General features: G+C 34.8%; 1 protein-coding gene across 1 annotated transcript in view; it reads right to left on the minus strand.

The window, feature by feature from the left end:
* Positions 1-328: 328 nt before the first annotated feature.
* LOC111147760 (family with sequence similarity 184 member A) overlaps positions 329-15,111 on the minus strand; it is a 117,368-nt gene continuing 102,585 nt past the window's right edge. The window contains exons 13-18 of the mRNA XM_022503990.1: positions 14,368-14,552; positions 13,783-13,929; positions 7,687-7,804; positions 5,044-5,148; positions 2,225-2,427; positions 329-677 (exon numbers count right to left, since the gene is read on the minus strand). Of these exons, the coding sequence (XP_022359698.1) occupies positions 596-677; positions 2,225-2,427; positions 5,044-5,148; positions 7,687-7,804; positions 13,783-13,929; positions 14,368-14,552 (840 nt within the window). The 3' untranslated portion in view covers positions 329-595. The remainder of the gene's footprint in view (positions 678-2,224; positions 2,428-5,043; positions 5,149-7,686; positions 7,805-13,782; positions 13,930-14,367; positions 14,553-15,111) is intronic.

A 15,111-nucleotide genomic window follows, 5' to 3' on the forward strand; every position in this document is an offset into this window, starting at 1 on the left:
AAGTCCTAGACCCTCAGCTATCAGAATAACAAAATACACTATAAATAAGTCAACAGTATTTTTATAGCTGAAAGTTTATAATTTCCACAAGTGTTTTCATTATAGACTTATAGAGGACAGAGCTTATAGTTATAGTTATTCATGATAATGGAACAAGTTAGAATATTTATCCTGTATCTATCCTGATTTTGTTATGATTATAAAAGTCAAATAATATTTTATTATGCAGTAAAACTTTTTTAGAAAACACCTTTAGTAAGTCTTATCTAGAATTTAAAAATATTTAAAAAGTCTAACAAGCTTACTAGAAAAAAAATGAAAAGCACTGTTTGTTCTAACAAAATTTATTATGCAGTAATTACAAAGGTTAAAGACTCTTCCATCTCAAATAAAAATAACTGTTATAATTACACACATAATATAGTAGACTGATTCCAATAAATATCACAGGAAATAGTGTATTTTCAAATTGGAAAGACAAATACTTCTCATTCACAGTGTTTGACATAGGAAAGCCTGTACACGTAATGGTCTGTATAAGGTCATGCTCTTAGTAACTGTCCATACAGAGCTAGCTGTTGCCAACACAATTCTTTCAGAATGTGAAGTACCGGGCAAACCACTCCTGGCGCTGGGGATCTGGAGAAGCCACCGGGGAAGCTTCACTCTGAGGAGGACTGAATTCATAAAAAAAGAGAGACATGTAACCCAGCATTAAGCTGTTTTTCAAAACGAAAGAAAAAGCACAAAAAACATCAGCGTAGATGACCACAATTGGTTCCCTGTGTTAGATGTGTTCTGTAGATCCCTCTACACTAGATCAGTTTCTCCACTCCATGAGAGCATGAGAGTGCATCAGCAGCTCAGATGAAGTCAGTTAAGGAGGAGCCACATCAAAACAATTACAAAAAATTACAAAAAGACAAAAATCAGACAGCTGAGAAAAACTTTGAATAAAAATATTCAGGAGGAACTATCAGAAATAAGAACAAGGTAACATTCCTCTTTTTCAGCACCTTTTTATTTAATTAAAATTTCAGAATCTGACACAAGCATTTGATTTTTTACAGATGTGTCCTCAAATGTAACTAACTAAGCCATGGCATAGTATTTTTACTACATGTATATTTATATTAAACTTTCATAATGCCATAAACAGTCTAGGGCGAAAGGAGTACCTTAAGAAGCCCATTTCCCCTCCATCTCCAAATTATATCATTTATACTTAATTCTAACTAAAGATTCTTTGGGCTAGTTGAGAAAATAAAAGAATCCCTACCGTCTTTGGGGGAAATTACAAGGCACGCAACAATGTGTAATGGAAACTCCAGTGGTCAAGTTCCTTGAGCTCATGCACATGCATCTTACTGATACCTGAACATACCCATGCACAAGGGAAAATAAGCAACACAAAATATTTAGCAGGAGGCACATTCAAAAGTGTATGTGACTATTTTTATTCTTGCTACTTTTTTCTATTTAAAATAGTCATTAACTATGTCATCACTTACCCTAGAAAAAGATTGTGTCTACCTGTAAGATTATTACTAGTGACACTGCTGAGACTTAGTAGGAATAAATTAAAAAAATTTACAGCAGCACAGACTCAGTAACAGTAAGGCAAACCTAAAACAACCATACTTTGACATTATTTAATGGATTAACAATTGGGTTTCATTTAAATTCTCCTTGTTAATATATTTAATTAAGTCAGGTTAACTTCAAATTGGAATATCACTTGTAAAAATTTTTTTCTAAATTTATTTTTTGCTTATATCTATTGTTAAATTCCCAGAGCTTACATATTTTTTTATTTTGGCAGTAAGCATATATTTTTGTAAATAAGTCTGGTAAACAAGAAAGTGAAAAAAATATATAAGAAAAACAAAAAAAATTTTTAAGTTCTGTAATAAAGATGGATTATTAGTGAAAAATTTGCTACAATATCAAAATGAAGCAGGTATCAATAAATATCAAAATTCTAAGCATACGAATTACATTAGCACCTCTTTCAGCATATAGAAAAATCGACAAGAAATTAGAAAAAAGTCTTCAGAGCCAAAAAGGAGTTCTCTAGAGAAGTGATAAATGAGTTTTGAAAATCTTTCACAGAGATACTTCTTTTCCTAGGCTGGTCTTAAAGTAGCAAATTTCTGCAATGTAAGAAGGTAAATTTTTCAAGTTAAAAAAGAAAAGAAAAAATCACTGGTGAGACGGGGCTCACCTCAAAAATGTCTTGGGCTCTTTAGGTGGCACTGGCTGTGGAAGTGGTTTGCTGCTGTTGAACTCAATATCGTGGACTGGAGAATTAGGAATGGGATCCAGGCGGTTAGGATGTCCATTGCCCACTCCACCAGATTCCAGAGCACTTAGATTGGGAACACTCACAAACCTGTTTGTTGGTGACTTATCATTCTTCTTCTTTTGCTGCATTAAAAATAATACATGTGAGGATAGTCCCTGCATAAGGACAAATGAGAAAATAGGAATAGTAGAAGATATAATTTGGCATGGGTAGATTTTGGAAACTTTATGTTAAATTGGATGTTAAAATGAACCAGTGTTACCCAAAGTGTGGTCTGGGGATCCTTGGAGGTGTTCTTTATCTACATGGAATCCTTAGGACAGACATGCTGCTGGGCCAGAAAGAATGAGAAAGAAACACAGGATGGTGTTCATGGCGGGGGTGGGGGTGGGTGGGAAGAGATGGAAAGACTGTCAAAGGGAAAAGACTACTTAGAGGAAAGAGGAAAGGAGCAGGTCTTGCAGATACCATGAGGTTAAACAGATTTAGGCTAAAATTAGGAGAAGAAGGTTATAAAGTTAAACAGTTTTAAAAGGGAGGTCGGTGAACTTTAGCATTCTGTCAAAGGGAGGCACTCCTTGCCTGAAAAAAAAAAAGGGAATGGAAAAATGCTTGGTGAAGTAGTTTGAAACATATCCCACATTCCTACTTAAGACCTAAAGTTGACTCAAGTAACTGGTTTCAAATTTGCTGCACCATCTTTTTGAAGAAAGAAAATTAAATCTGCATAAAAAGTCTCTTTTCCCAATTGGTGGTATCAATAATTGGATCATAATCTTTTAAAAACATTTAAATGTTATAAAACAAAAGTGATCCATTTATTAAATTTCTTAGTTGGGTCTTTAAAATTAACAGCAAGAGAAATACAATCAGATTATCAAAACCCATCAGCTTGCAAACCATTAAGTCTATTTTATTCACACCTCTAGAATCAATGAGCATTATCTTGCTGTACACAGTAAAATTTTACATTTGCAAGGTATTTTTAATACCATCTTTTACAAGTTAAATTCATGCTAATTAAATTTTTGAAATATTTTTCTGCAAAATGATTCAAGTGTTTAAAAAAAACAATAGCCTAATTGGCCTTTTTCCTTTATTTACAAAGTAATGATCTTACTATCTAGACATTGCCCTCTTTCTCTACGTCATATTCTGTGAATCACAGAGTCTCTGACAAAAGGTCTATTTTGCATAACTGAAAAAACAAGGGAAGAATAATGTCTTCTAGAATCACAATTATTAAAGCTGAAGTCTCTCAGAATTGAACAGCTGTATCTTTTGCATTTTCTTATTCTAGTCACCAGAGGGTGTAAATAAACCTACTGTAAGTTTCTATTTGAAGGAATCAAAAGTCTCGTTGGTAAAGTTCTACAGGAATGGTTTTGTAGCTAAAAATTTAATTCCAAAAAATATATTAGAAACATTTTCATTTTATTGGGGCACCTGGGTGGCTCAGCTGTTAAGTATCTGCCTTCGGCTTGGGTCATGAGGGTCCCGGGATCGAGGGTCCCAGGGTCCCTGGATCCAGCCCTGCACCTGGCTCCCTGCTTGGCGGGAAGCCTTCTTCTCCCTCTCGCACTCCCTCTGCTTGTGTTCTCTCTTTTGCTGTCAAATAAATAAAATCTTTTAAAAAAAGAAAATGTTTTCATCTTATTATTTGTTTCATCAAGTCTTGTAATCTTGCTTTGTAATTAAAAACATATTTCACCCTAAAATATGAACTTAAATACTAACTGTATTAATTCATTCACCAATTATGAGAGCCTTCCATGTGCCAGGTAGTATTTTAAGCTCTATAGAATCAGCTATAGGCATCCCTACTTCAGTCGTTCTGTTTCATAAAACATTTAAGTCATTCTATGTTAAAGGCTTAAGCTTAAAATTTGGAGCAGTTTAATTTGTGAAGGGAAGATAGAGTCCATGTTCTTAACAGATAAGTTTTTAGGAGCACTGAAAGTAAAAATTTCTGGCTAAGGGCTCAATAGAAATTAGGCATAAGGGGCAAATTAAATCTGAATCCCAAAATAGCTTTAGCACTAGTACTTTATTTCTACTACTGATTTCTGCCAAAAGATATGTAATCCCTATAAAGCCAATATACATAATTAATTATTTGCTTTATTCAGTTATTTGTGGCCACTTGCAGAAAATGTGATGAAATTTGCAACTGAATACCTACCATACCATAGGAAGCTATGGTACAAAGATGTGTAAGACTTAGCCATGTCCATTTCACTTGCCTATAATGCTCTTCTATCTGTCCTGAGAGAGTAACAAAGTCTTAGAATAGACCATTTTCAATTTTAAGTGTCAAGAAAGGTACTAAGACTGAGAGAAGTAAAGCACTTCTCCAAAGACTGGTAGGCAACGAGGCTCATTAACATGGCAGGCCTAAGCCTTAAATTAGGGAGTGCTGTTAGGTATACAGGGCTAGAGTACCTTTCAGGACCTCATGAGGATAGTGAACACCAAGAAAATGATGTTAGTGTTTTTTGGAGATGTGAAAAACCAAATGACAGAAACCAAGGTTTCACAATAATGTCTTAAGGAGTGTGAATTCTCAACAAAAAATATTAATCTCATTCTGTGAAAATGTATACATAAAAAATTCATAGATTTTAATTCTAAATACTAAATTTAAGATTTGGAAGGTTTATCCTATGCTGCTCTGAATATTAAAAATTTTAAACAAGTTTTAAACTACATCCCTGTTTTATAGTGTTTATAGCACATACCTTAGTCAATGGATTAATAACACCAACAGTAGGGCTTGAGTTAAACACTTTGTTGAAGTTAGTTTCTCGATTGACTAATTCCAGCTGATAAAACTTATTATCCTCCTAAGCAAAAGAATTATAAACACCACTTAGACATTTTCTATTGAAAATTTAACACTGTTTAAATGCCATTTCATTCAGAATTTACTATAAAACCTGAGTGAGGATTTATATACCTCGTTCATCAAAGATTTCTAGATTTGACTGCTAGTGACTTAATGACTGCTGGTGGGAAGGTTTTCAAAACTTTTCAAAACCGTATGCTTTGGGGTTCTTCTCTACCCATTAATAACTTTTTTCTCCAGGACTGGATCTAAATATTTTATTTGGCCCTATTCTCTGTTCCAAAGGGCTGACTATGCAGTCTGAGCAGCTTAACTTACATTCATGGAGTTGTGTATATGGTTTCATTGTTTCTATAAAGGTGACACTGATTGTCATTATTCTTCAGTACGGGAAATACATTTGATCTTGCCTAATCTCCTCTCAGAGACCTTAGTGTTGACTTTTGAACAACAAAGTTTTGATCTGTATGGGTCCACTTACATGCTGATTTTCTTTTTTTTTTTATTTTTTTGGATGAATGAAGTACTATAAATGTTATTTTGTCTAATGGTTTTTTTAGTAACATTCTTCTCTCCAGCTTACTTTACAGGTATATAATACATATAATATAAAATTAGGTGTTAATTGACTTTGTTATCAGTAAGGCTTCCGGTCAACAGTAGTTTATTAGTAATCCAGTTTTCGGGCAGTTATATGTGGATTTTCAACTATGCAGGGAGTTGGTGCCCCATAACCCCTGCACTGTTCAAGGGTTGACTGTACTACAGCAGTTCTAATCACTGACCAGAGAAAAAGTGAACTACATACAGTTAAATCCTTTGCCTTTTACTTCACCACCAACATGTGTCAACTGAACAGACTGTAAGAAGTAAACACATGAGTGTGAAATGCATGACTGTGCTCTAGTAGAACCAGATACTTCATACTCTTCTTAGTTACCACTGTCATTTGCACCAATCTCAGCCCATGTGCTTCAGAGTCCGCAGAATTGGTGTGTAGTAGGAAGAGTGTAGAACAACCCTTACCCGGATTTCTAATCTGTCACCAACTAGCTACATTGCTTTGTGTTTGCTTTATTCTTTGAAGTCTAATACCTATCCTGTTGTGAGGATAAAATACAACTATATCTTTAACATCTGTTCACTAAGAACTGGAAAAGCTATTTCTAGCATAGATGAAATAAATTACATTTAATCCCTGTGCTAACTTCATGTGTGGAATAGAAGGTAATCAGAGGAATCTATGAGGACTCCTGTGCTCATGTTCACAATGCCTGGAAAATCCTGCCAATGTCTGCTCCTGGGTTCCATAAGGAACCCCAATTGAAAACTGGCTGCTTTTAGCAGGAACTTAATAGTCCCAGCCAACAGGATGACTTTCCTAAATGCCAAAAAAGAGAAGTTAAAGAAAAGGCTTCAGAAATAAATGCTTCTAGGCTCTCTTTGCATGCTAACATCCATAGTTTTCAGTTGAAGAGATCAATGAACCAGTAGAGTGATTAGCATTCTATTTTTAGTTTTACCCTGAAAAAAAAATTTTTTTTAGTGACTGTAAAAATTATTTTAAGTATTGATCAGGATATATAATTTTAGAAAACTCTAAAATGTTTTATGAGTTATTAAGACATTTGCGTATTTCTTATTTTTCCATCCAAGTACTAAACCAGGCCCGACCCTGCTTAGCTTCAGAGATCAGACGAGATTAGGTGCGTTCAGGGTGGTATGGCCATAGACTGTATTTCTCATTCTTGAAGAATAATGAAGTCAGTTTATTTATTGTTAAAACTGTATTTTCTTCCCTAATGGACTGCTCAGAGACCCTAACACCTCATTGGACCAAGATTCTCAAGAGAGGGGCGCTGGGTGGCTCAGTCGTTAAGCATCTGCTTTTGGCTCAGGTCATGATCCCAGGACTCTGGGATTGAGCCCCACAGGCTCCCTGCTCAGCTGAGAGCCTGCTTCTCCCTCACCCACTCTTCTTACTTGTGTTCCCTCTCTGTGTGTCTCTGTCAAATAAATAAATAAAATCTAAAAAAAAAAAAAAAAAAAAAAAAAGACTCTCAAGAGAGAGCCTGTAGCTTCTCTTAGTTAGAACCCTAAGAAAATGGATCCCTTTCCCCATGGAGTATCTCCTTGGATCAGGGTAAAATAATACGACTAGCTCAAGTACACAGTGCAGGCTAATGTATACATGTGTTCCTTCCTATCCAATTCTAATTCTACATGAACAATACACACCTTCAATAACATATTAACTGTATGTTGCCAATGACATTATTTTAAACATAAAATAAGTACTAAGGACTTTTCAAAAAATACTGAAAAGAGGCACAATCCTCTTACTTAATACCAAATTTAAAATTACTTTATATTTCTTATCCTTATTCATGAACATTTTTAATAAACTTTTCATCACAATGCACATATCTTATACTTTCAATTTTCATTTAGCATTACTTAATACTTAGCCAATAGACTGTTGATTGGCAAACATGGTAACTAAAATGATTACATCCCTCCCACCCCCAAATCTTACAATTAGTTTCTTTATGACATGGTCTCTTTCTGTAAGCATGGCTTTTAATTCTGTAATCATCTGTATATCTTCTGGTTTTGATTCTCTCATTAAATATTTTTCTTCCATTTCTTCTAGTCTGAAACAAGAAACCTTTTAGTTCATTGACAGGATTCAGACACATTCTTCTGTAATATCTACATTATTCAAATTAGTCCAATTGAACACATACAAAATTTAAAAGCAAACTTTTTTCCTTAAAATTTTTCAACATAATAACATGATTGTCTCAAATAGCTGTAGTGTTCTTAAAGCTCTAAGGGGGTAAATGATGTTATTAAAGACTTTACAGATTACTTTCAGAAGAATTCACCCATTGTAAGTCATTCAACAGTATGTCAGGATGAGGTGAGGTAAGCTCTGTAGAAGAAATGATATACTGAATAATACTAAGCTCTAAACATAGGTATGATGCTGGAATTGTGGTTTCACCATCAGGAGAACTTACCAAAATACACTCCTGTGTGATGACATAAGGCTTGGTAACATAGAAAAGGGACAAGAAAAGATACAGAGGAAAGGGAAACAAAGGACACATACACAACATCATTCTTTCCTGGTTTACGGGAAACACAATTTAAAAATTCTGTATGATCAGCTAATACATAAACACTGTAAAAAAGATTCATCAGATAAGATAATTATTTTCTAGGCTGCTTCTGCCCCGAATGAGATGAGACGGCAATAGGCCTGAATGCCGTTGAAGACTCTAGAATAACGAAGGTTCAAAAAAAAAAAAAAAAAGACTCTAGAATAGAGGCCACCTTTTATGAGCATAGGCACCACAGGCCCTGCAGAGTCTAAAAATATCGATATCGGACAGGGCAGACTGAAGAGGATGCAAATGGAAACCGCTGGCTCAACTAGGGGTTTGGGCGGGGGGAGCAGAACATTTAAAGTAAAAGGACAGAATGCAAGCTCAATAAAAATCATGGTGAATGAAGATACACAGAGAAATGTATTCAACACACACTGAGTAACTTCTAGATAATCTATCATCTGGGAATCAGTGATCTACTCCCACTTCCCAATTCTAGAGGGGTACAAGAATTTCTGTATTTTAGGAATTTTAGTAAAAAACTCCACTAACTCGGCCCAACTTAAAGTTCTAATCTCTTGGGTTCTGGAAGATATGTGGGTAAAGGGAGGTGTGGGGTTAGGAAGTCAATGTCTCAGGGTCAGAGACGACTTTGTCAATTCAGCTTGAGGTTAGTTTCACTATCTTTTATTCTTTTGTGATAATGTAGGCTGAGTGAAAAATCTGCTTCACTTGCTCACACAGAGGGACCTTGCATTTTATCATGATATGGCGTTTTACAGGCAAAATTTTAAGAAGCCTGAGAAACAATGATCTGGTCAAGGAAGAAGGCATTGGGTTTATACCAGAGTTGCCACAAGATGTCACTGTGGTACTTCACTGTTAAAAGCAAAAGAAGATTTTTGAACTGCTTCCTATAGCTGAACAAAAATACTTGGCAGTAAGTAAAGAGTTGCTAAAAAGCTCAATTTAATGCCTTATTTAAAACTATTATTAAACAAAATAACAAATAAAACTATTATTTCTATTCTTTTGTTCTAGTACAATGAGAAGTTAAAGTAAAGGGAGTCTAAAACAGTCACTTAAAATCCCTGAACCACCTTTTTTGCTCTGGTGTATGTTCTACATACATTCTGCATACATATGTTCTACATACACCTCAATTCTAGTGTATGTTTTCATTTACCTACAAAATTGTTATCAGTTAAATATCACCAAGAAAAACTTTAAAAAGATACCTTGATATTAAAAGGGAAAAAATAATTGATTACATTGAAGAAACAATTCATATAAACACAAATGGGAAAGCATTAAAGGAGAGAACAAGTAATATGATCTAGATTTAAATTGCAAATATACTTCCAGAATTGCTAAGTCTTTCAAAATTCTAATAGAACACGTGGTATTACTCTGATCCATTTCAAGTCAAAGCCTGGTCCCTTTCTTCCACTGCCCCCAGCAGCTCTCTAGACCTGCCTGGTTTCCCAAAGACTAGGGGTTAACAGCTGGTGCTACAGGGAATGATCTTACTTTGTTCTTTAATCTTTCTGGTCACAAGAAGGAAGCGTCTTAGTGTGGTTCTGTATCTTAAATGGCCTTCACAACATATGCTTATCACCCTATTTCACAGGGCTCAGGCTGGCCTGCAGCAGCAAGAGCTAGCTAGAATCTAATAACACTGTTTTATTGTCACATAATTTACATATTTATAATTATGGCCTAGCTTCTGTTTAGAAAATGGATACAATTTTTCAGTAGTGATAATGGTTTTACTGCAGAAATAATCAAATCTTCCTGTTAAATTTTTAAGTTACAATGAATCAATTAAAAATATGAAAACAGTATCAAAGATAGTCAGAAATGATCAAATTCTGAAAGATTAAAGCCTGGAAAACACTGTTTTGAGGGAAACATACAAGTTAGTCTTTTACTCAAAATATAGATTTCCATTAAAAGAAATACAGAGAGAAAACACAAGTAAAACATATATAAGTCTAATTAGGTCACTGTTGGATTCTCCCCAGGCATGCATGCCTTGATTTTTTTTTTTTTCTCTAACAATATATAGGTCAATGTCCAGGGTTCGTGAACAACACAAACCAAAAATATGAATACCTAAAAAAGTTGTATGAAATGCATAAAAATGTTTTCGAGGTGGCAGTTCTCCCATGCTTTTTTAAAAAAATAATTGACAAAGTCAGTAAATTGAGATTCTAGGGCAAACAACAGTATTGGCACAGAGGTATTTTAGAATCTTAATTGTATAAGGATGAACTCTATTATACCATCCTCTCTGGAATTTAAGAAAAGAAATATATAACGGAAGAAATTCAATGTTGCACCTTTCTTTCCCCATAATTTATGGGCATGGACTCTGATGCATGACAATAGAAATACTTTTTCCTTACATCACAAAGTTTATGAACACACATTACACAGATGGTAATTTAAAAATCAAACAACAACAAAGAACAATAAGGTATTATGGATAAAAGAACTCAAACAACTTTTAAAGAGTAAGTCATTCTGGCATGGTAGAGTGTTACTTTTCAATTAGGGATTCCTGATCTACTTAACAGACCTGTACAGAAAATTTGATGTTTCCCCCAAGAAGAAACTATCTTTTGTTCCAGTACAGTGAGAAAATGTAAACTTAGACAAACAATAATTATCTCTGAACCCCCTTTTCTGCATAAAAAAGATCGACTATGATTCCAAGTTCTATATATGTTTAGATTTAGCTTAAAGTTCTTTAAAACCATTCATTCTCTCATTTGTTTCTAAACAAAAACTGCGACATATTAGACACAAGGTTTTTACTACAGTATCACTCAAAAATAAAACTATTTCTATAGAATATCCAAAATCTAAGACTTTAGTACCCAGCATTAGAAAAGAGGTTTTTTAGTAATCATTCCATAAGAGCTACAGAACTCATTACTATTCCTACAATGTTTAGATGATACTTTCTGGTCTTTAAATTTCTAGTCCCCTCTTCCCTGATGTCCAAACAGGATTTGGGGTGGGAACAGAAGCAAGAAGCTTCCAGGTGCCCCAGAGGCCCCTCACTCCAGGATTCAGCCTGACCCATGTTCGTTTCTCCAGTCCTTCCACTACCGCCCACTTCCACAAATCCACAGGGTTTTTCCAATTTCAAAGATTTAAAGTCAGCCTGCGTTTGGTTAGGAACTTCAGTAAGGTGCCCTTAGTCCTTTGCAACAGGATGAGAACATTCCACTCTTGTCCCCCCACCTCCTTAAGCTGGGATGCACTCTTTTTGCTCACCACCTCTGATCTAAGCTATTCAGCAGATTCAAGCAGGCTTCATTTAGGGATATGGAACAGAAATATCCAGTTGTATAAAACTGTGCTTTCCAGTATGGTAGCCAGTAGGCCATATGTGGCTATTTATAGTTGAATTAAAATTAAATGAAAAATTCAATTCCTTGGTTGTACTAACCACAATTCAAATGCTTAACTGCCATTGTGTGTGGCTAATAACAATTGTACTGGACAGAGCAAATATAGGACATTTTCATTACCACAGAAAATCTACTGGATAGCGCTGGTCCAAATACATTGGTATGTATGTTTGGCTTCAACTAAAAGAATAAATACCTAAGCTAAAGACTAATTATATGATAGTGGTAGTTTTCTGTTGAAAAAAGAAATACAGTTGGTTAGCATGGACCTAATCTAACCTAGCATAAAACAAATGGTAGATCTAGAAAAGCAGATAAACTATTTGACTCATGAGTAATACTAGTTCTTTGATCATTAAAAAAATCACAATATAAAAAAGTAATTTGTTATCTACTGAAAATTCATAATGTGTAAAATCACATAAAACAGAATAAAGTAGAAACAAACCTTTAATCTTTATAAATTAACATTCCTAAGGAGACAGGACACATGGACAGACAGAAGTTATTCTTTTTGTGAGCATGTTTTGTCAGACTGTGAAGAGGGGGATGCCAGGACTTCAGCCTCTGTCCAATGAGGCCGAGAGAAGGGAAGGTAAACAGCAGGGTTTATTCTAACTAATTTTTGCAAAATGCCCAAGATTATGAGCACTTACTGTGGCTCAAAAGTATTTAAAAAATTATCTCCCAAACACCAAACACTAAAGAATCACTGACTGGGAAAATGATCTCATGAGTCTCCTCAACATTTCAAGTGTTAAATCATGAAGTAGTACATACTATAGGGAATCCTCAAAAAAATTCATTCAGGAAACATTAGAGTGCCTATTAATGTGAAAATTCTGTATGTATCCAGGAGAGGGTATCTCACTTCAGGAGCTGCTGAAGTAAACGTCAACCACTCGGGGCTGGGGGAGCAAGGTGAGGGGAGCAAGGTAGGGGGTGTCTGTTTTTTGTTTCAGCTTAAGTGAGTGTGGGTATATATACTACATATATGTAATAATATTTACCATGAGGCTTAATTAGTTAAATGGGTAAAATGTGAGAAGATGAGCTTGAGATTGGGGGAAGGTAATCAGGTAGTAATGACATAGATTATTCTAGACTGTAAACACAGAATCAGAAGGAAACTAAGGTCGGTGTGGCTGACATGGGAGGATAAGGCACAGTGACACTAGGAGTTTTAAGTTTTACTTGGAGACTAAAGTTAATGGGATTAGTCATATTTTGACTTAAGTATATATATTTTTTTATGCAGCTTTTTTAACTGGTTAGAAGAGAGACTAAAGGTGAATAAATCATTAGCAGCAGCAGCTTAGAATAGACTAATTCTGAGATCATTTAAGTTGAACTAGAGTTCAGGCCTCAGAGATGGGAGTGAATGCTATTTGCACAGTGGTTGTTAACAGTGTAAGTGTGTAGGAAAGAGAGGGGCTGTTAAATACTTCCTTAAAACATTAAGCAATAATTAGAAATCTTGGTTTTAACAATATTGGAGTTACTATATATGAGTGACTATTTCTCATGTTTTATTTTCATTAATTTTTAAAATCAAAATTAAATGCTTGTTTGTAGGAACTCCAACAATATCTATATAGAGTACAAAAAATACAAAGGAAGATTTTGCTCTTCCCCACCTCTAATACGGTGTAATCTACTCCCTAGAGGGAAGTACTATCATTAAAATTTTGTATTTGTTTTTTAAGCTCTTTTGTTTATTTGTATATAAAACATGTATTATTAGTGCATGTATGGGATCATAATATTCCTATTGGCTCCAATATGCTCTTTTTCCTTAACATTATACAATGGACATCTCTAGAGTTTTCAGCATAGTGTGACAGCTCAGGATTCTGAGGGACAAGCTTTAGGCAAGGATTGTCCTAGTGGAACTGCAGCTATGGCAGCTGAGAGCCACTCAACTGTCTTATCCTCATTAATGAAAATATCACATTGTAATTACCATCTGTAATACAGCACTTAAGTTTTCTTTTTAAAGTATCAATTAGATTTAAAAGAGTAGCTAATCTGAGGTTAGACACAGTCTCCTCAGTTTATTTCCCACATATGAATTTTCTTTAATACAATATGACTTACGACACTTGTAAAGCTGCATTTATTTCCTTGAGTAGCTCGTTAGTCTTATTAAAATCTGCCCGCATGATATTTTTCTCTCTGAGATGGTCTGCTGTCATGACATCCAGCTCTTTTTCAAGTCTCTTGTTTAAATCTTGTTCATGCAACCTGTTTAATTTATTTTTAGTTAAGAATATGTTATTCTGAGGTCAAGCTTTCAAAACTTTCTATACTCTACCAAATTTGAAATGGTTTTAGGTATAATATATAGAAAATTAATGGAAATAGCCTAAAGTAAGTTACTTACTTTGCTCTAATCTTCTAGCTTGTTAAAGTTGTCTCCTTTAATGCTTTTTAAATTCTATTTTATAAAGAGTTTAGTTAATAATACAATTTCCAAAGTTACTGAATGCATACACATTGTTCAAAATACAAACACTTCATCTATGTTCTAAATTAGAGCAGTCAAGAAAAAAAGTAAGAAGTGGTCTTCAATATCTGCTAGAAGACAGTCTAGTAAAAATAGGCTTGTATTTCTAACTACTATACAACAGTCTTTTAGATAACGCTGTATATTCCTTCTATCTATTGTAATTAATGGCATACCTCATCTGTTGGTTAGATTCACTTCGTATTCTGAGAATTTCTTTCCCCTTAAATTCCAGTTCTTTGGTTAGGGCACTTATGTTTTCATGAAGGTGCTGCACCTCCTTATCCAAGTCTGAGATGTGATGTTCTCTGTGCCTTAATTCCTCTTGTAGGTCTGTTATTCTACACATATGTTCCTTACTCTGCAAAGTACAAATAATTTTTTTTAAGTCACCTCTATGCAGATTAAGAGTCACATGCCCTACTGACAGAGCAAGCCAGAAGCCCTACAAATAATTCTTAAAAGTTTCCTAATATTTGCTTTCTGCATTTATCTAAAGGAAAGAAAATGACATACTGGAATGCCAAATGTAATGACACTGCTTTAAAACCAAACTGCTAAAATAAAACCTAAAGACCTCTTCTATTCCCATCTGTAAGAAGTGTTTATACAGATACAGTTTATATGGATATTATCAGGGTGACAAGAGGCCCAAAAGACCATAAAAGCACATCTCCCACACACTTTACAGATGAGGAAACGAATACCCAAGAGATGTCTGTCCAAGGATGATTTATAATAAACAACAGAGCTGAGATTAGAATGCAGGGCCCCTACACACTCACCAAGTTATATGGGCTTACAATAAAATGCTGGCACCATTGTCCCTTCATTTAAAAAGGCCCTGCATCACGGAGGCTAGGCCGACACACACACACACACACACACACACACACACACACACACACACACACACACAC

This window comes from Enhydra lutris, unplaced genomic scaffold, assembly GCF_002288905.1.
Source record: "Enhydra lutris kenyoni isolate GAN:26980312 unplaced genomic scaffold, ASM228890v2 scaffoldscaffold17, whole genome shotgun sequence".
NCBI classification, from domain to species: Eukaryota; Metazoa; Chordata; class Mammalia; order Carnivora; family Mustelidae; genus Enhydra; species Enhydra lutris.